The sequence below is a fragment of the Notothenia rossii genome (genome assembly GCF_949606895.1).
Source record: "Notothenia rossii genome assembly, chromosome: 2".
Classification (NCBI taxonomy): domain Eukaryota; kingdom Metazoa; phylum Chordata; class Actinopteri; order Perciformes; family Nototheniidae; genus Notothenia; species Notothenia rossii.
The window spans coordinates 18,658,944-18,678,931 of record NC_136904.1 but is presented as its reverse complement, the minus strand read 5'-3'; the positions used below and the strand labels follow the sequence as shown (position 1 = coordinate 18,678,931).

At 40.7% G+C, this 19,988-nt stretch overlaps 1 protein-coding gene across 2 annotated transcripts in view; it reads right to left on the bottom strand.

Moving 5' to 3' along the window:
* Positions 1-6,886: 6,886 nt before the first annotated feature.
* Positions 6,887-19,988, bottom strand: part of galnt18b (UDP-N-acetyl-alpha-D-galactosamine:polypeptide N-acetylgalactosaminyltransferase 18b) — a 92,052-nt gene continuing 78,950 nt past the window's right edge. For both annotated transcript variants that reach the window (XM_079662905.1, XM_079662904.1), the window contains exons 9-11: positions 14,838-14,933; positions 12,030-12,194; positions 6,887-7,576 (exon numbers count right to left, since the gene is read on the bottom strand). In XM_079662905.1, coding sequence (XP_079519031.1) covers positions 7,430-7,576; positions 12,030-12,194; positions 14,838-14,933 — 408 coding nt within the window. In that variant the 3' untranslated portion in view covers positions 6,887-7,429. The remainder of the gene's footprint in view (positions 7,577-12,029; positions 12,195-14,837; positions 14,934-19,988) is intronic.

The following is a 19,988-nucleotide window of genomic DNA, read 5'->3' as shown; positions in this document are numbered from 1 at the left end:
CAAAGGAGGTTTGCTGCAATTTTACTAGCAGATAGCTCTTTATACTTAGCTCTCAACAGAAGGAGCGCTTTATGTTTCTCTGGTATATCATTTTGGTATAGGTCAAGTTCCAGAGTTTTAATTTGAGCCTCAAGGTTGGTTAACTCTCTATAGTGAGCTTTTGATTTAAAGCTTGTATAGCTAATCATCACACCCCTAATGTAGGCTTTAAATGCTTCCCATCTTATGCCTGCACTAGTCTGATCTCTGTTCATACAAAAATAATTATCAATATTATTACCAAGAAATTCTACGAATGTTGGGTCTTGTAACCATTTGGTTTGGAGGCGCCACCTAGAAAGACACCAGACAAGCCTCGGTATATGGAGGGTTAATGAGATGGGTGCATGATCGGACAATATTCTGTCATAACTGCCTGCAGGCCTGCACTCTCAGGACAGTTCCGGTGTAGGCTTGAAATAACATAAAATCCATGGGCACAGTGACAAAAGCACTGTCTCTGTCAGTTAAATTTTGAAGCATATTGCACTTTTGGCCACACCCCAATCAATAATATCTTAGCAACGTTCAGCATGGATAGGTGTTGACAGCAATGGCATTGGAAAAGGATTGTGTAAAATATTTTATGGAACCTGCAAAAAAGATGAGAAGGTACACTAAAACTTGCACGGTTGTGATTGACAAAATCTGTCCACATGCATTTGAACACTAGGCAAAGTACTCAAAACCACCTCTGTGCGTCTTCAGGACCACATTGCCTGCCATGATGACACACACATGCAGACTCAATAGGTGAAAACAATACCAGCGTTTCTTTACCAGCTGGCAATAATGGCTCTGAATTAGCTAAGAGTGACGGTTTAAAAAGTATGCAATTACCTAATTCATTATCTCTTATGCGCTAACCTATTCTTTAATGTGCTTCAAAAGGACATGAATATCGCCTTCATCAGTGACCGGTCCACCCCAGGATCTGACCATACGATGGCAACCATCGTTGTCCAGGGAAACAAATGAATGAGCAAGCATTCTGCGTTAAATTTGTTCATACTGTTTAAAATAATGACTGTCGGCAGTGTAAACATCTTTGTTACATCTTTTGTCAAATTGATGTGTGTGATCTGCAGATTGGTGGCCATTGAGAGTTTGTTACTGTAGTTTTACAAAAACTTTACAGATTTTACATATTTGGCACTTGTTTTAAATATGCAAAGGCCTCTAACTTCGTTGTGATGGCAGCATGTATTTGCTGTGTCCCCATTTCCCATGGTAATATGGATAATGTGTTTATTTATTATTTGTGGGGCAATTTCAATTTGTGTTATTTATCTTTTTTTTTCTCAAGATTTAAATGAAGCTCAGCGCAAGTTCTTTCAGGAAGACTGGGTGTATACATTCACTCCGCGGCTGCATATAATCAGCTCATCACAGGCGTTCTCTTTAACCTATTACATTTCACCTCATTCTCCAGCAGCCAATCGCTGTGCTGCAGCCACACTTTAAAATGGTTCTCCTCTCTCCTGCAGTCAGCTGTGATTTCAGGTTTTCAGGTCTCCTCCCCATCCACCTCCTTTCATCTTATCCAGTGCCAGGAGAGCTAATCCAAAGACCTCATCACACCTCCTCTTCATCCCATCTCCTCATCAAATCCAGATCTTCAGCATCATCACCAGTGTCTAGTCCCTGGGGGGGTTCCCTATATGCTCCCTTTAGATATACGATTTCAGGATTGGGGTCTAATCGCCAAAGACTTAACATTTATCATATGACATGTCAATAAATGTTCAAACAAAATGAAGTCTCTCCTGATTTAACTATCAGGTGTTGAAATAAACAACTGCAGTTCAAAATCAAAAAGTGAATTGCCTAACGTTTTTGTTGTTGAATTTATTAATTAATTTCTTTAAAGGCAAAAACATGAAAAAGCCACAAAAAAAACTATTGAATACAATATATTTGGAGCAATTTAATTTATAAATGGTTGTCAACTTAAAAACTTGTGTTCACAATGATTACATTACATTACATTGCATTTAGCTGATGCTTTTATCCAAAGCGACTTACAATAAGTGCATTCGACCAGGAAGATACAACCTTGAAGAAAACAGAATCATATAAGTACATCAGGTTTCATAATGATGGTAATCAAGTACATACAACTTAAAATTCCTTTAAAATACTGTGGTAAAACTAGTTGGAACAACTTAATCTTTGGAGTAATCAACTTAAAAACTTGTGTTTATGCTACCAATTACTAAGTAAGTGGTAATTACAAACACCTGTGATTGTAGAGGAAAAGCCTTCTCCCCTAACTCAAATAAGTTTGTTGGTTTAACACAATTTCATTAGAAGTTGTCGTAACTCAATAAACATTGATGCAAACTGTTGCGTTGATTTTCTTTGTTGAGCCCAAGCTTTTGTTTTTAAAGTGTGGAGCCCCATTCACCACTGTCAAAGCCAGTTAAATTGAAATGGATAAAATATTGAATTATGTACATCATCTCACTTGTTAACACATTGGATGTAACAATAGTAGTACAAGTATAGCGAGATCCCAGCTGCTCACACAATAAGCCGTACGGCTTCATACCTGCTGAAAACAAAGTGATTTTTAAACAGCAGATTCTGCAGTCATGCAAATTAAGGTTTTAACGCCGCACAAATCAATAATTCTATACAATCCATCAAAGGATTATGTGACTGCAGTTTCCTCAGTTTGTTGTATCACCTTCTTCCCCCTCTTCAGCTCATTGATTAGTTTTACAACCTGCAACGTTCCTGTTTTGGTTGACTCTCACGGCTCTCATAAGGATTTTAACATCAGCAGCAGGCAGCTGTTTTCAGCAAAAAGCTCTAAAAACCCACGGTACATGTCCTGCCCAGCATTAAACAGCGAATTGTCAAAGTTTGCCACACCTGCTGGTGAATGTATTGGAGTATTCAGCAGCTAATGAGCCAAATGATTCTCTCCTGAGTTGTAAAAAATGTAAATGATTGCTAAAAGAGGAGGCATGTTTATATTCACAAGGTGGCCATAAACACAACCCCATGCTGATGTTAATCCTTGGCTGCATTTGAATCCTTTTCTAACATCCAAATAATTGCCATATACACTTTACAAAGTGCTAATAAGTCAACTTTGTGGTTGAAGTAGTAACTAATTTGTTTCAGTGTCCAGTTTTTTTAAACAGAATAACAGTATAATTTCATTTTTTACTCATTAGTCGTAAATCCATTTGAAATTGATTATCGGTATTTCTTCCATCTAAAAAATGCTGCGACAATGTACCAAGCCTATAGTAATAAAGGAAATGCTTTTTACTTGAAGGGCAGTACTGACATATTGTGTGCGTGGGTGATTAGAGATGATTTGGCCCTCACTGTTGACCTTCACATTATGACTTCAGGCCTCCATGAGATTCATTTCCACGGTAGCATATCTCTTATGCACCATTACTCTCTCTTACTTCACAAACAGCACGGACAAATGTACAGATTTGTCAGCCAGTTAATTTGCATAGGTCAAAGCAGTTGGGCGTGACATAAAAAGGGCAGAGATTAAAGTTACATCTGCAATTACATCCTGTCAGGTCTTTTCAGCCGATGTGCTCACCTATAGTCTCCCATGCCTGGGGGTTTCAGAATATGCCATTTAGGACTTGTAGTCATGGCAACACAGTTTCAAGTCAGATTCACTCACACAGAAAACAATTAACAATGACATTTATCCACATGTGAAACATTTTGGCTTCACTGTGAGCACACATTTCCCACCCACATGTATTGTTCTGGTAAATCAGTTTTCCTGCTTAAAGCCTCTTCCCCCTAACACTGTGCTCTTCCTGTGGAATGTAAATGAACAGCCATGCAATCTTTGGCAGGGTTTGTGTTTATTTTCAGCTGAGAAGTATCTGCTCCTTAGACTATTCCCAGTTTATGTTTCTGTGTGTTGTCCTATTCGCCCCGCAGGTACTGACAGCTTCCCCTCAGCTACCTGTGGCTCACCTGCAGGAGAGAGAACAGAGGAAACCTCCTTTCTGGATCCTGAGGGAAGTTATTCTTACATCTGACAAGCTGCTTCCCTTTGCCATATGGTATCAAAGTCAGCTGATTCCCCTGATCACACCAAGACTTCTGCCAGGAATATTTCCCTCAACTTCTTTTTTGTCGCCTTGTTGGGGGCAGAAAATAATGACGAGACATGAAGGGCGGCCTCTCAGAGCTTTTCCCCACTAGAGACAAAACGATGAATTATAGACTTAGAATGAGAAGAGAGAGAGAGAGAGAGAGAGAGGGAGAGAGAGAGGGGGGGGGGTATGGGTGACATATTTTATAGAATGGTTCAACATAGCATTTTGTTGTGAATTAGATGAGAAAACTCAGATATCTGTCAAATAAATATAAAACCACTGAGAGTATATTCATTGGATAACGTGACAAACTTCCTAATTTTTTGACCGTGCACTCCCAATCTTATTTCATTTTGGTATTTTCTTCCTTCTCTCGTGTTTTTGAATTCCAATTTCGGATTTTTATTCATGTCACTTTTTTAATTTGTTTTTTTTAAGTTTCAACTCTCAGTCAATTTTTTTGCTTGAAAGGGGGCACATTGAGTCGAGTGTGAGTTTCACAATCTGCATACAATCTGCATACTAAAGAGAGAGAGAGTCACACTTCCTGCATCTGCCGTCTGCTCCGAAGCCTTGGGCATGAACACACACCGGGAAACACAGCAATGACGTCTATGGGTTCACCTGAAAATGCCAAATCGCGAGTTAGTGTGTTTCCCTGTAAATTTAAATCATTGAATAGATGAATAGTAATTGAAAAAATACTTTAGCTCCTTATTCTGAAATCTCTTCTTCATCCCCCATCTTTACGTACTTTTCATGGTGAAGGTAGTAGGCCTAAGTATGTCACGGATTCCCTTTCCCTGATAATTGCACCATAATTTGTAAGCAGTGATCTTAAACTTTACCCAAGCTAAAACCATTTTAACAGAATGTTAAACATTTTGAGTCCCACTAATGAAAAAAAAACAATTAAAACAATTACACGAGGAAACTATCCAACAAAACTGTTGGTAAGGAGGAGGTAATATCTTTTCCTGTATGCATTTTCACAAATTTGAAATATCATGTTCCTACAAATAACTAATGGGGCACTTTTGGTCCGTGTTATAAATTAAATAAATAAGTATATTATATCAGTATATTACTAAAAGTTCAAATGAAGAAGCACTCGGCATAAAAACACATCTCTTTTGACAAATTGCTTGTATGAATGAGAAATGTCTATGAACAAATGTTTTTAATTTTTAACCTATTTTAATTTCCTATCTGCTCATTCAAGGGGATTTCCTTAGGATCACTGTAGATGTTTCATCTTGTTCTGTATTTATTTTAATATTGTTATGTTTTCTTCTTGTTCTGTAAAGCACTTTGGGCTGCTTTGTGCATGCAAGGTGCTATGCAAATAAAGTGTATTATAAAGTTTATTATGAAAATTGCTCCAGAAACTAAGATGTATTCTGTGAAAATGCAGTCTTTAATTCTCATATTAAGGCAAATGTCTGTAATATTGCAAATGCTGTATTTGAAAAGAAGAGACAGACTTATTAGCCTGGCCTCATTGAAATCAGAGCAGCACATTTCTTAAGATATTGTAGGTGTCTCATGCTCCGATGGTGAATGCTTCCTCACTGTGGGATTCAGTTGGATGCATCTTTTACACCACATTTCACAGGGAATTCAATCTCGGCCGTGTACTTTGTGCCAACCTAAATATGTAAGTATATATATGTATATATATATTTCAAGTGATTTGGTGGCCCAAGATACTGCCAAATCAACAAGGGTGATACATATATGTATGATAGAATATTAAACAGATGTGCGCACACAGACTCCCTATCAACAGTCATTTAATAGCTAAAGGAAATGTTTAAACTGAGCACCAGCAGACTATCAGGACCAGAGATCCACTAAAAGAGGATGTAAGAAATGCGCATGGGAATACTGTTTTGTTGAATTGCTTTCATTCAAAAGTTTGAGCATGCAGAGAGACTCTTATTGCATACATTAGGACGTGTTAGTGAGGGAGGTCCTTTTGATGAAAGTGGGTTCTCATGTATATTTAATGCCATGGTTTGCAGAGCTCTGCTTGAATGTGGATGGTAATGAGGACTGGCATGTTGAAAACAGGCTGTGCCACTCGTCTCCTCCCCAGGTACACACCACAGCGAGAGCAGAAAGCAGTCGCGTTTCTCAGTTTCTGCCCCTGCATTTGTCATTACAAACTGACAACATCACTTTTCTAAATTCTGTGTATCCATGCACAAGTTTTGTTTATTTAATAAAATGTCCCTTTTAAGGCCAAATGGTGGTCCCTATGTTTAACACACTGCAACCATAAAGAACATGAAAATAGACTAAACAAATGCACTTGAAGAAAACATTTCAACATGACAACCAGCAGTCATCTATCTGCAGGGTAAAAAAATGCTAGTTTTAACCTTCCAATTTTATTTCACAGACTACAGAGCAATTATATATAGAGTTCATAGTGTAGAGGCTAATGATGCATGCCATGCTGTGGCATGTCTACACAAGACCCGTTTCAGCAGCTCTGCCAGAGTACTGCTCACGCTACGCCTTCTTGTGGAGGAGACACGGTGTAAGTCATAAGTAATTACTTCAGCCACAAACCACCGCAGCACACCGCGTCAGGAAACTCGTGTTCTAACTTTGTTCAGTTTAGTTCTCTGCAACTTGCAGCTTTCTGTACTTCATTATTGTCTGACTGTAAATGTGTTGTCAAACCACATCCAAATTTTGTCAATCAAAATTATGTTTGTGCAACAACAAAAGACAAAAACTGCCCTCAGTAGTTTACATCAGTTATTTTAATGTTATATATAACAAATATTCAAAATATTTACATGTAGAAAATTATCTATAATTTTCATATTTATTCCAACATTTTCCCACAACTTTACAGCTGAATCCCATAATAAACCTACAAACCTGAGACACTAAAATGAAATAATTACAGCAGGGACAGGTTCAGAAAGCCTGCTACACAGTAGCAATTATGCACAAAGTACAAAAACATATTGGACCCATTACATCTTTTAAGTCAACGAAATCTGACTGTACTGTATTTACCACAAAATATACTAAATATACTACTTTGTCAAATCTGCAAAATTCCGCCAACTATGGCTGATCCTGTAGGCAAAATAAAATGTTTAACATTTATCATGTGATGTCAACTCGTCTCATTGGAGGACATCGTGGTGCTCAAAATGACCGTGTTCAACCATGCACTGCTCTTCTGTTGGACTCGTTTCCTATCATCTCACACAATCCATGTGTACACAAAATAAGCAACCCCATCCATTCACTCCAGTGTCCCCGCCAGATGTTGATCATAAGGCGTTGCTAAACAGCACGTTTGAGATGAACCATTTCTGTCCGGTGCATTTCTGCAGAGTGAGTTGGTAGCCAAACTCATTGTCGCTGCTCACTACGAGCTCCAGGCACCTCTTTGATTTCCTGTTCTGGATGGATCCTCCCTGAAAAGATAAAAGCAGGCTGGTGAAAATTGTGCTGGGCTACAGAAGAACAATTTGTGTGCATAATATAACTTGCCTCCTTTAAACCCACACTGCTGTGAATGGATACAGGTGTATGCATCTGAAGCACCCTGAGCGTTTTGGCTCAATCGCACAACTATCCTCATTGGGCCCTCCAGATAGCATCAATATGGTTTCAAGGAAAAAGCCTCAATAATTGGCAGTGTAGTCCTTAGCTTTCTTCCTAGCAAGGGCTTAGATTTTGAGAGAATGCTCAGAAGAGAAGAGGAAAACGTGACACTAGAACACAATAGACATCTGGTATTGCGCAAGGAGAGAAAAGGCACAAAGGTTTTCTAAAACACCCCAGCGAAAGCCTCTACAATTTTATTTTTAAACCAATGATTTAAATTATTGGCAAGTGAGAAATATGCCTGAAACCTATACTGCCACAAAGAGCTGAATGGACCAACAATTTGCAATCTTTAAAGTGACAGCTGTCTGCAGAGTCTGAAAAGAGTGACCACACCAGCTCTACAAAAAATAATCCAGCATGTCCTGATGAAACGAGGCAGGATTTTCTCATTACAGCGTCAGGGCCGACTGAGGGCAAGTGAGTGAAGAGCAGGCCTACAGCAGTCAATAGAGTCTTCAGAGAGCTTGGTCCAACACGGAGGGATGAGGGGGGAAAATACCTCAAGATTGGACAGGTTGTAAAGATTGAACTAAATTATTCTTTCTATATTTTCAGAGTGGCCTGTCTGTGAGGTCCAAGAGACATTTTATTTTATAGATAACAGATTGGTAATAAGTGCTGAAAGTGGGCATTTATGGTCCACTATGTAGCGATGTCCTGAGCCAGCCCATAAAAGGAGTAAATGGGGCAATCGAGGCCTTTTTTACTCTTCGAGGCATCAGATAAAGCCTGAACCCTTTAAGATCCTCACCGTAGGTTACAGCAGCTTTCAGCCGAATTGGGAACAGCAGAGATTATAGGATTATTTTATTCTAAAATGTGATAACATTTTGACCATCTCATTGACAACTGAGCATCCCATCTGTTGACGATGGCCATAATAAAAAAAAAGTTTTCAAGCTGTCTCTTGCCGGCCCGATTTCTCGAAGAAAATATAAAAAATATGTGTTGAGCAAAGATTAGTACCCAGACTAGTTGACACTGCCACGCAATCAATTATTTGGATATTTTGACGCAGAGGGAAGCCCCAAGGCCAAGTTTTGCATGGCTGGATCAGATGCTGGCAATGTCCACTGAAGGAGAGATCCTGAGCCTTATAAAGAAATATGCATTAAAACCACCTGTTTAAGCCAGACTGAGAAATATTCTCATTCTATTGAACAAAAGCTGTAAAGAAATGTAAAAATATTTGAATATCCGTCACTTCTATTTTTTTAATAATATTGAGACACATTTTACAGCGTTTACTAGGGCATGGAGAGAGATGATGAACAACAAATATGTTAACTTTTCATATCAAGCATTTTTCTTTTTATATGAACAATGCACTTTTACAAAGATTGACTCCATGAACTTGAGATTTCCCTGTCCTGTTTAATTTCAACCCCGAGAGCAATTCAGAATTGTTCTTTTTTTAAATTGACTTACAAATGACGGATTTGTATTTCTATTATTTTGGATCTTGAACAAAGTTGACTTCCCTATTCAGAATCGATAAATTGAAATAGTGGGTGAGGATTCACAGGAATGAAACGAGCCAAACTAGTACCTAGAATAAATGCTGCAGTAACTAATAAAATCTTCTGGGTTTTACTCAGCCAAGTTCTGTATAACGTCTTCATGCTGCTTCCTATAAAAGCCTTCAGGAGGTGGTTTATGAATATGTGTGAACATAGCATGTGGGAAGGTTGTTAATTGATTAAGGATGATATGGTTTTTGCTAGTTTTGTCATATTATGCTATATACCGTACAATCTGCATTTGTAACAGTAATAAAGAGGCTCACCCACACACTCACAAAACACACAACTCGAACAAGCCATACCATCCCACCCACTAAACATGTGCTTGGTTTTCTAACTGGCATGTACCAAGACATGCCAAGTATTTACATGCAGCACATATTTAAATATCTTCTCAAAATCCCTTCTTTGTGAGGATGAAGTGAAATAATGCTTCACATTTCACTAGGAAAAGATTAAGAATATCTTCATTTAATTTGGTTTTCTGCAATATTTTGTTTTTAAAAAAAGCACGCGTCCCCCACAGTTGTTAGAGCTGCATTGAGGCAATCTATTTCAATTGTGAGTTGACACTTTGCATGTGTGAATTCAAAACTGTCAATAATTGATGCCATATTTCAGAGGCTTGCTCTCTAAATTATAAACTAAAATAGCCACTTAAAGTTCAGCGTGAACACTTGTGACATACTTAAACATATAGTCTAAAACAGGCCTATTCAACTGGCGGCCCGCGGGCCAGATGCGGCCCAGAACCAACTCCCGAGTGGCCCAGCCTCCCGTAGCCAAATTCCTACACTAGTACAGACCATGAACGCAACACTCCGCGTTGCATAGAAACCACCAAACCACAACGCAGCACGTTTTTTGTAAGTGCATCTAGTGGTGCTAGTAACGGTGGTCCTATGATAGCAACTCTAAAACATGTCTCTCTCAACTCTGAAGCGTAAACAGAGACAAAACGGTCATTGATCTTGTGGAGCAGATCCAAGTAAAGCTGGACCTTTTCGCGACCGACTTGAGCACGGGTCGGATGCTGCATTTTCCGACGCTCCCTAAACACATCACATCTCCGGCACAAATCACGGATGTGATGACAGATTTCATTGCGAGGTTGAAAGATAACTTTTCTGGTCGATTGGATGGACTTGCTCTGCCCACAGTGGTGATGATGGGCTTTGCCAGAGACCCCTTCACTGTTGCAATAGAGGGGGACGTATCAACCAGAGCAAAGGAAGTGGTCCCCTGCATCGACAAGGGGAAATATACACTGGAACTTATTGACATGCAGCGCACTAACGGGCCAGCGAAGTTTTGGAGTGATGTCAAAAAACAGCAGTTCCCTAACGTTCAGAAAGTAGCGATCTGTGTGCTCAGTATGTTTGGATCAACATACACATGTGAATCAAGCTTTGAACTCAATCAAAAGTAGCACTCGCTGCTCCCTGACTGACAGCACTCTTCACCCATTTCTTAGGATTGCATTGACATCCTATGAGCCGAAAATCACTGCTTTTGTTCAAAACAAAAAATGTCCCTGCCTTCTCCCATTGAGAAAGTCAGCGATGACAAATCACAAATGAGGTGATAGTAAGCACCTAGTTTACTATAATAGACGTGTAGTGTAGTATTCATTCATATAGTTACCCGTATCCCTTGTTATGGGTTTGTGCACTGAAGGGTTTGACAGTTCTTTCTGTATTCATTTAAGTGCACTTTGTAATGTGTCTGGGTCAAATGTGACCAAAATGTATAATTTTTTTGTTATTACTTGAAAAGTGAAAAAATAGTGTTGCATTGGAGCTCTTTAGCTGTTTTTTTTGTATGTGAGGACATTTATTAAGACTGCTATTATTGTATTCAGTAAATGCACTTTGTGATGTGCCTGGTTAAACAAAAATAACCTGAATACTTGACTTCTAAAGCAAACAAATGTAATGCTACAACTGTGCACTTTTTTTTCAGATTCTGTTAAATTAATGCTAATTTGTTTGTTTTTATGCACTTTTTGAGCTACCTTTTGTTAGATGAACAATGAATAAAAATTGCATGTTTTTCATCGCAGTAATATCTGTTTGTTTAAAATGTGTCACTACCCGCTTTTTACAGGCCGCTGAATGTCTGGCCCAGCTCAATTTTGTAGTTATAAAATCTGGCCCAACTGAATGTGTAATTGAATAGCCCTGGTCTAAAACCTCTTTATAATATGTCCATTACGCTATTAAACATAAAAAGGACAAATGTGTGGCCTGTAGTGCCAATCCAGCACTGCTAAAATAAATCTGCACTGGTTATAACAAGCGTCTAATAATAAGCACATTTGGGATTTTATGTGTATATTGCTGAATGAGGGACAACATTTATAATTAACACTGCACTGACAGCATATGAAGTCTTTTGAGCCCAAATCAAAGCATGCAGTAAATCAAATTCACCAGCTGTCAGGAGGCATTTTGTGAGGTGGCTGCTTTTCTGTCAAAACACAGAGCGCTGGTATAGCTAATGAAGACAGACAATCATTAACTTTCAATGACTCCTCACGTCTCAATGAGTTACAGAACTGAACTCTGGTCAAACAGTAATTTAAACCACTTGCATGATTAAAAGCTACCGCCACACTTGAGTTTTCCTGTCACGTTCAACACATTACCATTACTGAGGCTGAATGGAACTGAAAAGGGTTTGTTAACTTTGTGTTTTCTGACCATTTTCTGGCGCTGTGTTCATTGGTAGTCACCTGAGAAAAGAGCCAGTTGAGCTTCATGCGTTTGGCCGCGGCGTAGCTGCACTCGATGAGGCGCGGTCTGCTGTTCACGTCCACCAGGCACTTGTTGTCGTCGTCGTCAATGGTGGGACTGAGGAGGCCGATGTGGAGCTGCTGAGTGCCGGTGTAGTACACATTCTGCAAGAAACACCACATCCCGCTGTGAACAGACTGTGCTGTAGGTTCAGACTGCTGACATTTAGATAATGGTCCCTCCAGAGCTGTATAAGACCATACAGGTAATAAACCATGCAGCAAATGAGGCTTCCTCTTCAATTGTCTATAATGAAACAGACATTTACATACACTAAATATGCATATTTATACAGCTATCCTGACTAAATTAAGAACAAGGCAAGGCAAACAAAAGAAGCTCATCATTAATTCAGGAATGGGGAAAACTATTTTTTCTCCCCATAATTGTTCCCTCTCTGCTAGTCTCCTGCCTAAGTGCTTTTTTTGCACATATTTAGCTGACAAAAAATGAAAATAATTTGCAGGAAAGTAGCAGAAGAATGTTCTGCATTGAAAAAGAAAAATGCTTGATTGCATTAAGCATGAGAGCGAGACGGAGAACGAGATATCATTTGTGGATTGTATTTACAGACATCCACAGCGATGCACAGTCTGTTGGTGTAACCCTGGCTTTAGTTTGGTGCAGAGAATATAGAGTGAAAATCAAGGATGGACTGTATGATGATATGAAATAGAAAGTCAAGTTGGTTTACACCAGTGCTGTATTTAATGTCTGCCTCTAGACACATTTGAAAGTATGCAAAAACACTTTGCTGTGATTCATATTTTATTTCACATGGGTTTCCCACATAAAAACGAAATTCTGAAAAGGGGCTGAAAGCATATCTACTCTTTCTCCCTCACTGAGAAACTCTGGATCTGGCCTTGCCCCACCGACTGCCTCTTGTTCTAGGTCTGAGCAGTTTGCAACATGACAGCCAGGCAGAATTTTCAATGAAGGATTTATACTCTGAATATAACCACATTGTTGTACTGCTACTTTTATTTGAGTAACGGATCTCAGTATTCCTTCTGCAACTAGCAACCTTAAACAAAGGATGCCACATACATTAGTTTGTGTAACAAGAGTACAGGGAAGCTAGATTTCAGAGCAGAGAATTAAGACTGTTTGTGGAGGTTCTTACATTTCATACAGTAAGTGGGACTTGGCTTATGATTGTATCTTCTGTAATCCGCACCTTCATTATCTGTCAAAGCACCTCAATATATTATATTTTAATAAAACAAAAAGAGCAAGGCCATGTTTGCCTCCACAGCTGCTGTTCTTACTTTTACTCTTCTCTTATTTGTCTCATATTTCCCAAAAGCCCTCTGCCTCCTTCTCACCAGACGTGAAACAGTCTGACGAGTGGGAACGTTTTATTTGTGCTGCTCATTCTTGGAGCAGCACAGGCTGCCAGGCGGTGTTTGACAGTGCTTTCTTTTGTTGCTGTGCTTAAGTCGGTATGTTGTATTACTACATGAGCAGAAGCTCTGGACGGTGTGTTTGCTGACTACATGCTTTTGTAAAATCAACCCGTGTTGAATGTAAGCTTTGCACTCCCCTTTCCTTTCATGTGTGGCTGTGCGATTTTCTTTGAGCACGCTGATTTACTGCATTCACCTCTGAACCTCGGATACTTAGTGCAGCTCTTTCAAAGCCAGTGACATTTTCACTTACTCCAGCTAACATTTGCTATGTACAGTATGTGTGTCATTACAGACGCAATCCAGGGTTTAATTTTCTAGATGATGTAACACTGAAACAAGAAAATAGAGCAGACGAGATTTGTCTTGCAGAGGAGATCCCCAATCTCATTAGGGACGGCGGTGCTACTCCAATCCTTTGTTTGAAATGTCTGGATTTAGGAGAGATTTATAGCATACAACAGATGTTTAATAAGTACGTTTTAAACTTATCTGGGTCTGAGAAAAGCTGCAGAAGTTGATTTTACTTAGGGAGAAGTGTTACAAAGTTTGCATAATATTATACAGATTTCTCCTGAATTAGTTTTAATTTGCACTATGGTCCAAATATCAATACAAGGCGTAGTGACTGTGAAACATCCAATAGATTTATTTAAATCCAAATGGATAATGTGGGATCAAGCCTCACTCTATAAGACACGTTTACAACTGTCACGGCAAGGTTAAACAATCTCTGAAAACAATCTTCCCAGACCTAATGGAACAGAGGAATCGATGGGAGCTGGAAGAGGCTGGAGAAAGTAAATGATCAAATCATCCTGTGATAACATTTGAAGATACTTAAACCGCCTATTATTTGGGCCACGTGATGTCCTGAACAAGGAGTCCAGATACAAGGTTCTAAGGACATGAATGATGAAAAAACAGAAGAAAGCCGTTTAAATAATCCTGAAGTCTATCAGGCTGTATAAAGAAAACTGGGGACAGAGAAACATATGTTCAGGTACAGGCTAACTAAATCAAAAACAGGATTTCACGTTACCTGATGTCAATAGAATGATGTTTTTAAATGGTAGGCTCAGTTAGGACATGCGAGTTAAAACAAAGTGTTTTCAAAGGGAAATAAACAAAAAAGTGGTCCTGGTTTGTCAGGTACACTGTACTACTGAGTTTGATCCAAGGTGAAAGCAAACTATTTATTTTTGGTTGGATCATGTTGGAACAGGTTTTGATAAAATACAAAAAAAGATGGAAATCAAACATAAAGGGTGACATAGTAAATCTGGCTTTGTGCTGTGTGCTGCATGAAAAAGTGGTGCGGAGTGTGAGGGCTGTAACCTGAGGTGTCATCCCGTGACAGAGATACAGGATGGGCACGTTGTCATTGTCAGGTCCCTGATCCAGACACAGATCGTTCTTCAGAGAATTCTTCAGCTGGCAGACAAAGAAAAAACAGTCACAAACAGTCACAAACAGAAACACACACACACACACACACACACACACACACACACACACACACACACACACACACACACACACACACACACACACACACACACACACACACACACACACACACACACACACACACACACACACACACACACACACACACACACACACACACACACACACACACACACACACACACACACACACACACACACACACACACACACACACACACACACACACACACACACACACACACACACACACACACACACACACACACACAGGTCAGGTCTCAAACATCTAAACGTCTTGATAGTTCTTCTTTACAAATAATACAAACAAAAGATGGACCTCTTTATGCTATAATATCTAGATAATAATATATAATATGCTCTCAAAACTATTTCTTTTTAGAACAAGTAGATCATTTGAATGTGTTGAACCTATTTTCAGTTAAAATTAATCGTGGACTCTTATTTTCAACTCTATTGTAACACTTTGCCTTATTTCATGATATGGCGGGCACACAAAGTCCTGACAAAGCAAATCAGTTGAGTTTTTGGATGTTAAACTCTTAATAAATAATACCTAAATATGTTTTATTACCTCCCCCGCTGCCTTGGTATTTATACATGTTCAACATTTAAGAAGAACAATTTGAAGCCAAGTTTTAATGGGCTTTACAACTAGTTGGTTAAAAAGATTTGGGTATATAATGTGTTTTAAAGACACAGGTATTTGACATTGGTTGCTTACAAATTATGAAATGGATATTAAACATCTTTAAACATTGATGGGCTAAAATGAAGTTAAAATGTTGATATGCCTGAAAAGATATCTGTAATATTACATATTTTGTATATGGTGGCTCATATTTTTCGTGTAATATTAAGATTTTTTTTTAATTTTTAAAACATGATCACACTTGTATGCTAAGTATTTGTGTTTGCCAATAATAAGTCACATGAATGTTTACATGTAAAATATTTTTTTAAATGGTGCCGGTAAAGCTATAATAGTGTTGATATGACTTGCATAGCTCTTTGAGATGTTCATATGGGGAGGATTAGCTATAGCTGATACAACATTTTTACAGTCAGTAATTGTGGTCTTTTCCTTTTTGCACATTGAGAAATGTTTTTTTTTGTATTGGGGTGAATTGAGTACTTCACTTCCATGTAAATGAATTGCTCACAGCTGACATCAATGAATTTCCTATAGTAATTGTAATTAGTGAGAATCCTATAAAAGACCTCCCTCACTTCAGTAAGATGTTTGTCAAGGGTGGTGTCGACACGCAAGGAGATATTTCCCACGCTGCCTTGCAAGGGAAGACATACGCTGTGACGTAGATGAGGCTATGTGGCCAGACAGACGGCAAAGAGCAGATCAGTAAAGCTATATAGATCTCATTCTCTGCTTTACTGCTGATTTACATCATGTTTTTTCCAGTGTATTGCTATTCATCTTTTGTTTCTGTTACGGTGCTCTACTGAAAATGAGACATAAAAACAATGACATAGTTACAGTAACACACTGTTTTTCCTATATGTAAGTTTGTTTCTCCCAACTTGTCAGTTTTCCATTCAGTTTCCAATATCGATAGCTTGAGGTTTGTGTATTGATGATTGTAGTCAGTATTTAGTGTGCCACTTAGTAATGACTGTTCAAATAGTCTTCTCATGAGCTGACAAATGTTTGTTTTTGGAGAAGGTATCTGGTTTTGGAGGGGGTATTTTTAGTTTTGAGTGCCTTAGAGCACTTTGCAAGAAATGTATATTGTTATGGTAGAATGGGTTATTATGGTGACCGGAGTTTCAGTTATGAAAACACATTTGTCTCATTAGAGGACAATTTGTTCTGTTTCGATCGACTTATTCTTTTTTGTGACCAGTATTTTCAGTTTTGGTCATGTAAGTGCATTTTGCAAAAGATATTCAGAGTTATGGCAAGTGTGTTTCTGTTTAGATGGCTATGTTCTTGTTTTGAATAAATGAATTTTGATTCTAAATAGTGGGTTTAGCAATTGAGAAAAACGGTAATGCAATGTATATTTTAAACGCAAATTGAAATCAACCTTAGACACCATCGTGATTAAAGTAAAATAGCGGATAATGTTTGGTGGGTTGAAATAAAAGTTTTGCACTGAACTATGAATAATGGTCAGAGATAATTCTTGTGTTCTCCCCCTCAACATCTACAGCCAAATCACAGCGAGAGCAAGGAAGCTGCGTCTACCACCTGCTCTCTTTAATCTGCAGTACATTGGTTATTATGAATTATTAAAAAACATAAAGCGCTGCCTACTGTGGAGCTCCCTGTTCCTATGGAAATGTATCCATGCGCTTTGTGAGTACGGACAGACGTTACAAACTAGAAACAAAATGGGAGAAAATCTTTATATCAAACAGTGACCATCTAATACCAGCCTGGCAGTTTCTCCTAACTGTACATAAAGGGAATACAAATATGAAAAGACAATAATAGAAAATATAACACTTAACGACAAAGCTCTGAGTGTGAGATACAAACTGCGCCACAGGGAGCTCGAGGGATAGTGGTTTGCATGGGGAGTGTTAGGTAAAGACAGCAGATCAGAAGAACAGAGGTTTATTAAACAGGGTTTAATTCAGCTCCTAGTTGATGAGAAGTCTACCTCTTTCTGATAATCAGTAAAGCACTACACAAATAATAAACATGCACAGTGTCACCTATGGGGGCAACATTAGCTTCAAGTAAAACTGCATTCAGAGCTTCTGTCATGTGACGCGTGTCTGACATAATAACCTTCAGTTCTCATTCATAACACTCCGTTCGATGTCTCACTATGGGATGCGCCTCATCGCGGAGCAAACAGAAGCATTAATCTCATTACGCCAATCCTGATTGGCTGGTGATCTTGACGTCAGCGTCAGGGAATCCACCCCCTATAAGTAGCTTGCGCTACGCCGCATGCGTCATTCAAACACCTCTTCTCGCTTCGGAGCACATCTCGAGAAAGATCAGTAGCTAGCTAGCTTAACGGTCCACAGACTGATTTACGAAGCTAACCTTCGGTCGACGGGCGCTCGCCGGCTACTTCTATATATACTTCTGCAAGAAGACTGTTAATACCAACACACCAGTTAGTATTGCAAATCGACCTCGCCGTTTTCTCCTCGGGAATAAAGGTAAGGTTTTGATTTTTTCAAGCTAGCAACACACGTGTTGCTAGCTTGTCTTCCCTCACTACCGGCACCACGGTAGCAAGGACGTTTTTTCTTTTTCTCTCTCACACCAGAGGAGGGGAAGATAAAAAGGGTATTAACACACCAGTTAATATTCTTTGAGAATAAAATTCTACACCGTCGTTTTTTCTCCGGATTAACGACAGTTGGGGAAGTATTTTTTCTCAGCAACGTACCTGTTACGAGCGGGTCCTCTCCACGCCGTCACCACGGCGACCGAGATGGACGCTTCTCTCCCTCACACCAGAGGAGTCAGGGACTCGGAGGCTCGGCTCTGTGGCTGCGGGTTGAAGATATCAGGCACAGACTCACACCAGGTCTGCTCGTCCTGTCTCGGGCTGGAACACGCCCAGGAGGCTATCGACAACCCCGGCTCGTGCGGACATTGTGCCCGCTTCACCATCAAGAGCCTCCGCCGACGGTTAGCACGCCAAGCTAGCTTGTCGGGTCAGGACTCCCTCATGTCCTCTGATTTACCGGACGGAAATCAGGACACGGGGGCGTCCACCACAGAGATGGAGCCCCGCACTGTGTCGGTCTGGGGCTCATCAGTAGTGGCAGCTGCAGAACCGGAGTCCCGCGCCGTGTCAGGCTGGGACTCGGTGGCAGCGAGGGACGTGCGAGCGGAGCCCCGCGCTGTGTCAAGCTGGGGCTCCAAACTGGACCTCACCATGGTCTCGCCCGCGGATGATGTCCCGGAGTTGGACTACATGGAGGACGAAGAGGATGAAACCTCTGGATTCCTCCTGTCCGACTCTGATGAGCAAGACGATGATGTCTTCGTGTCATCAGCTCAGGCTGCAAAGCCGGGAGCGATGGCTGCTCTCCCGGGCGATAGCACACCAGCTTCGCCCTGTCTGAGCATAGACCTGCAGGCCGTGTGTCAGCGTGCCGCAGCCAGCCAAGACATCCCATGGCCCGAAATGGCCAAGGAGACCTACAGGTCCCGTTACGAGGGGAAACATTTGCCCCAAGCAACGAGGACAAAGAGGCAACTCCTGCCGGTCTTCCCGGAGATGTTGGATGAGGTGTCGGTCTCGTGGAGAGACCGGCCCTTCAGCAACAAGGCCCCAATCCAGGGTGCCTCCTCCCCTAGACTGCGACGGTATGGAGAGGCTCGGCCTGCTCCGCATACCGCCGATGGAACCGCTGGTGGCAGCTCACCTCCTCCCGAGGATGGTGACTACACCGAGCAGGAACCCCACGCTGCCGGCAAAGGCGGACCGGTTCCAGTCAACTATGACTGAACGGTCCTACAGAGCCGCAGCATTGTCTGCCAGGGCTTTGAACATTTCCTCGCTGCTAACCGCTTACCAAGCGGAGCTCTGCGAGGATCTATTGAGTAATCCTGGACCGGCAGTACTGGACGAGATAGCCGCGATCACGGACATCTGTCTCCGCGTTCAACGCTGCGCCGTCCAGGCCACGGGAAAGGCAATGGGAATTATGGCGGTGCAGGAAAGAGCTAGATGGCTCAACCTCACCAACCTCCCAAAACCGGGAAAGAGAGGATGTGCTGGACATGCCCATCGTTCCCGAGGGGATTTTCGGATCTGCGCTCGCTTCTATGCAGAAGAGATGCGAGTCCAAGAAGAAGGAAGACGAGGCCCTCCACCTCTGTCTTCCTCGATGGGTCCAGCCGCTGCCTTCACAGCGGCAGTCCCTCGCCCAAGCTACCTCAGCTGCTCGGTTTAAAGTACCGAAACAGCAGAGGTCACGGCCCGCCCCGAGTCCCCAGCCCAGGCAGGAGACGAAGGCGAATTGGCCCAGAAAGTCTCCGGTTCCGGCTGCAGCCCAGGCGCAG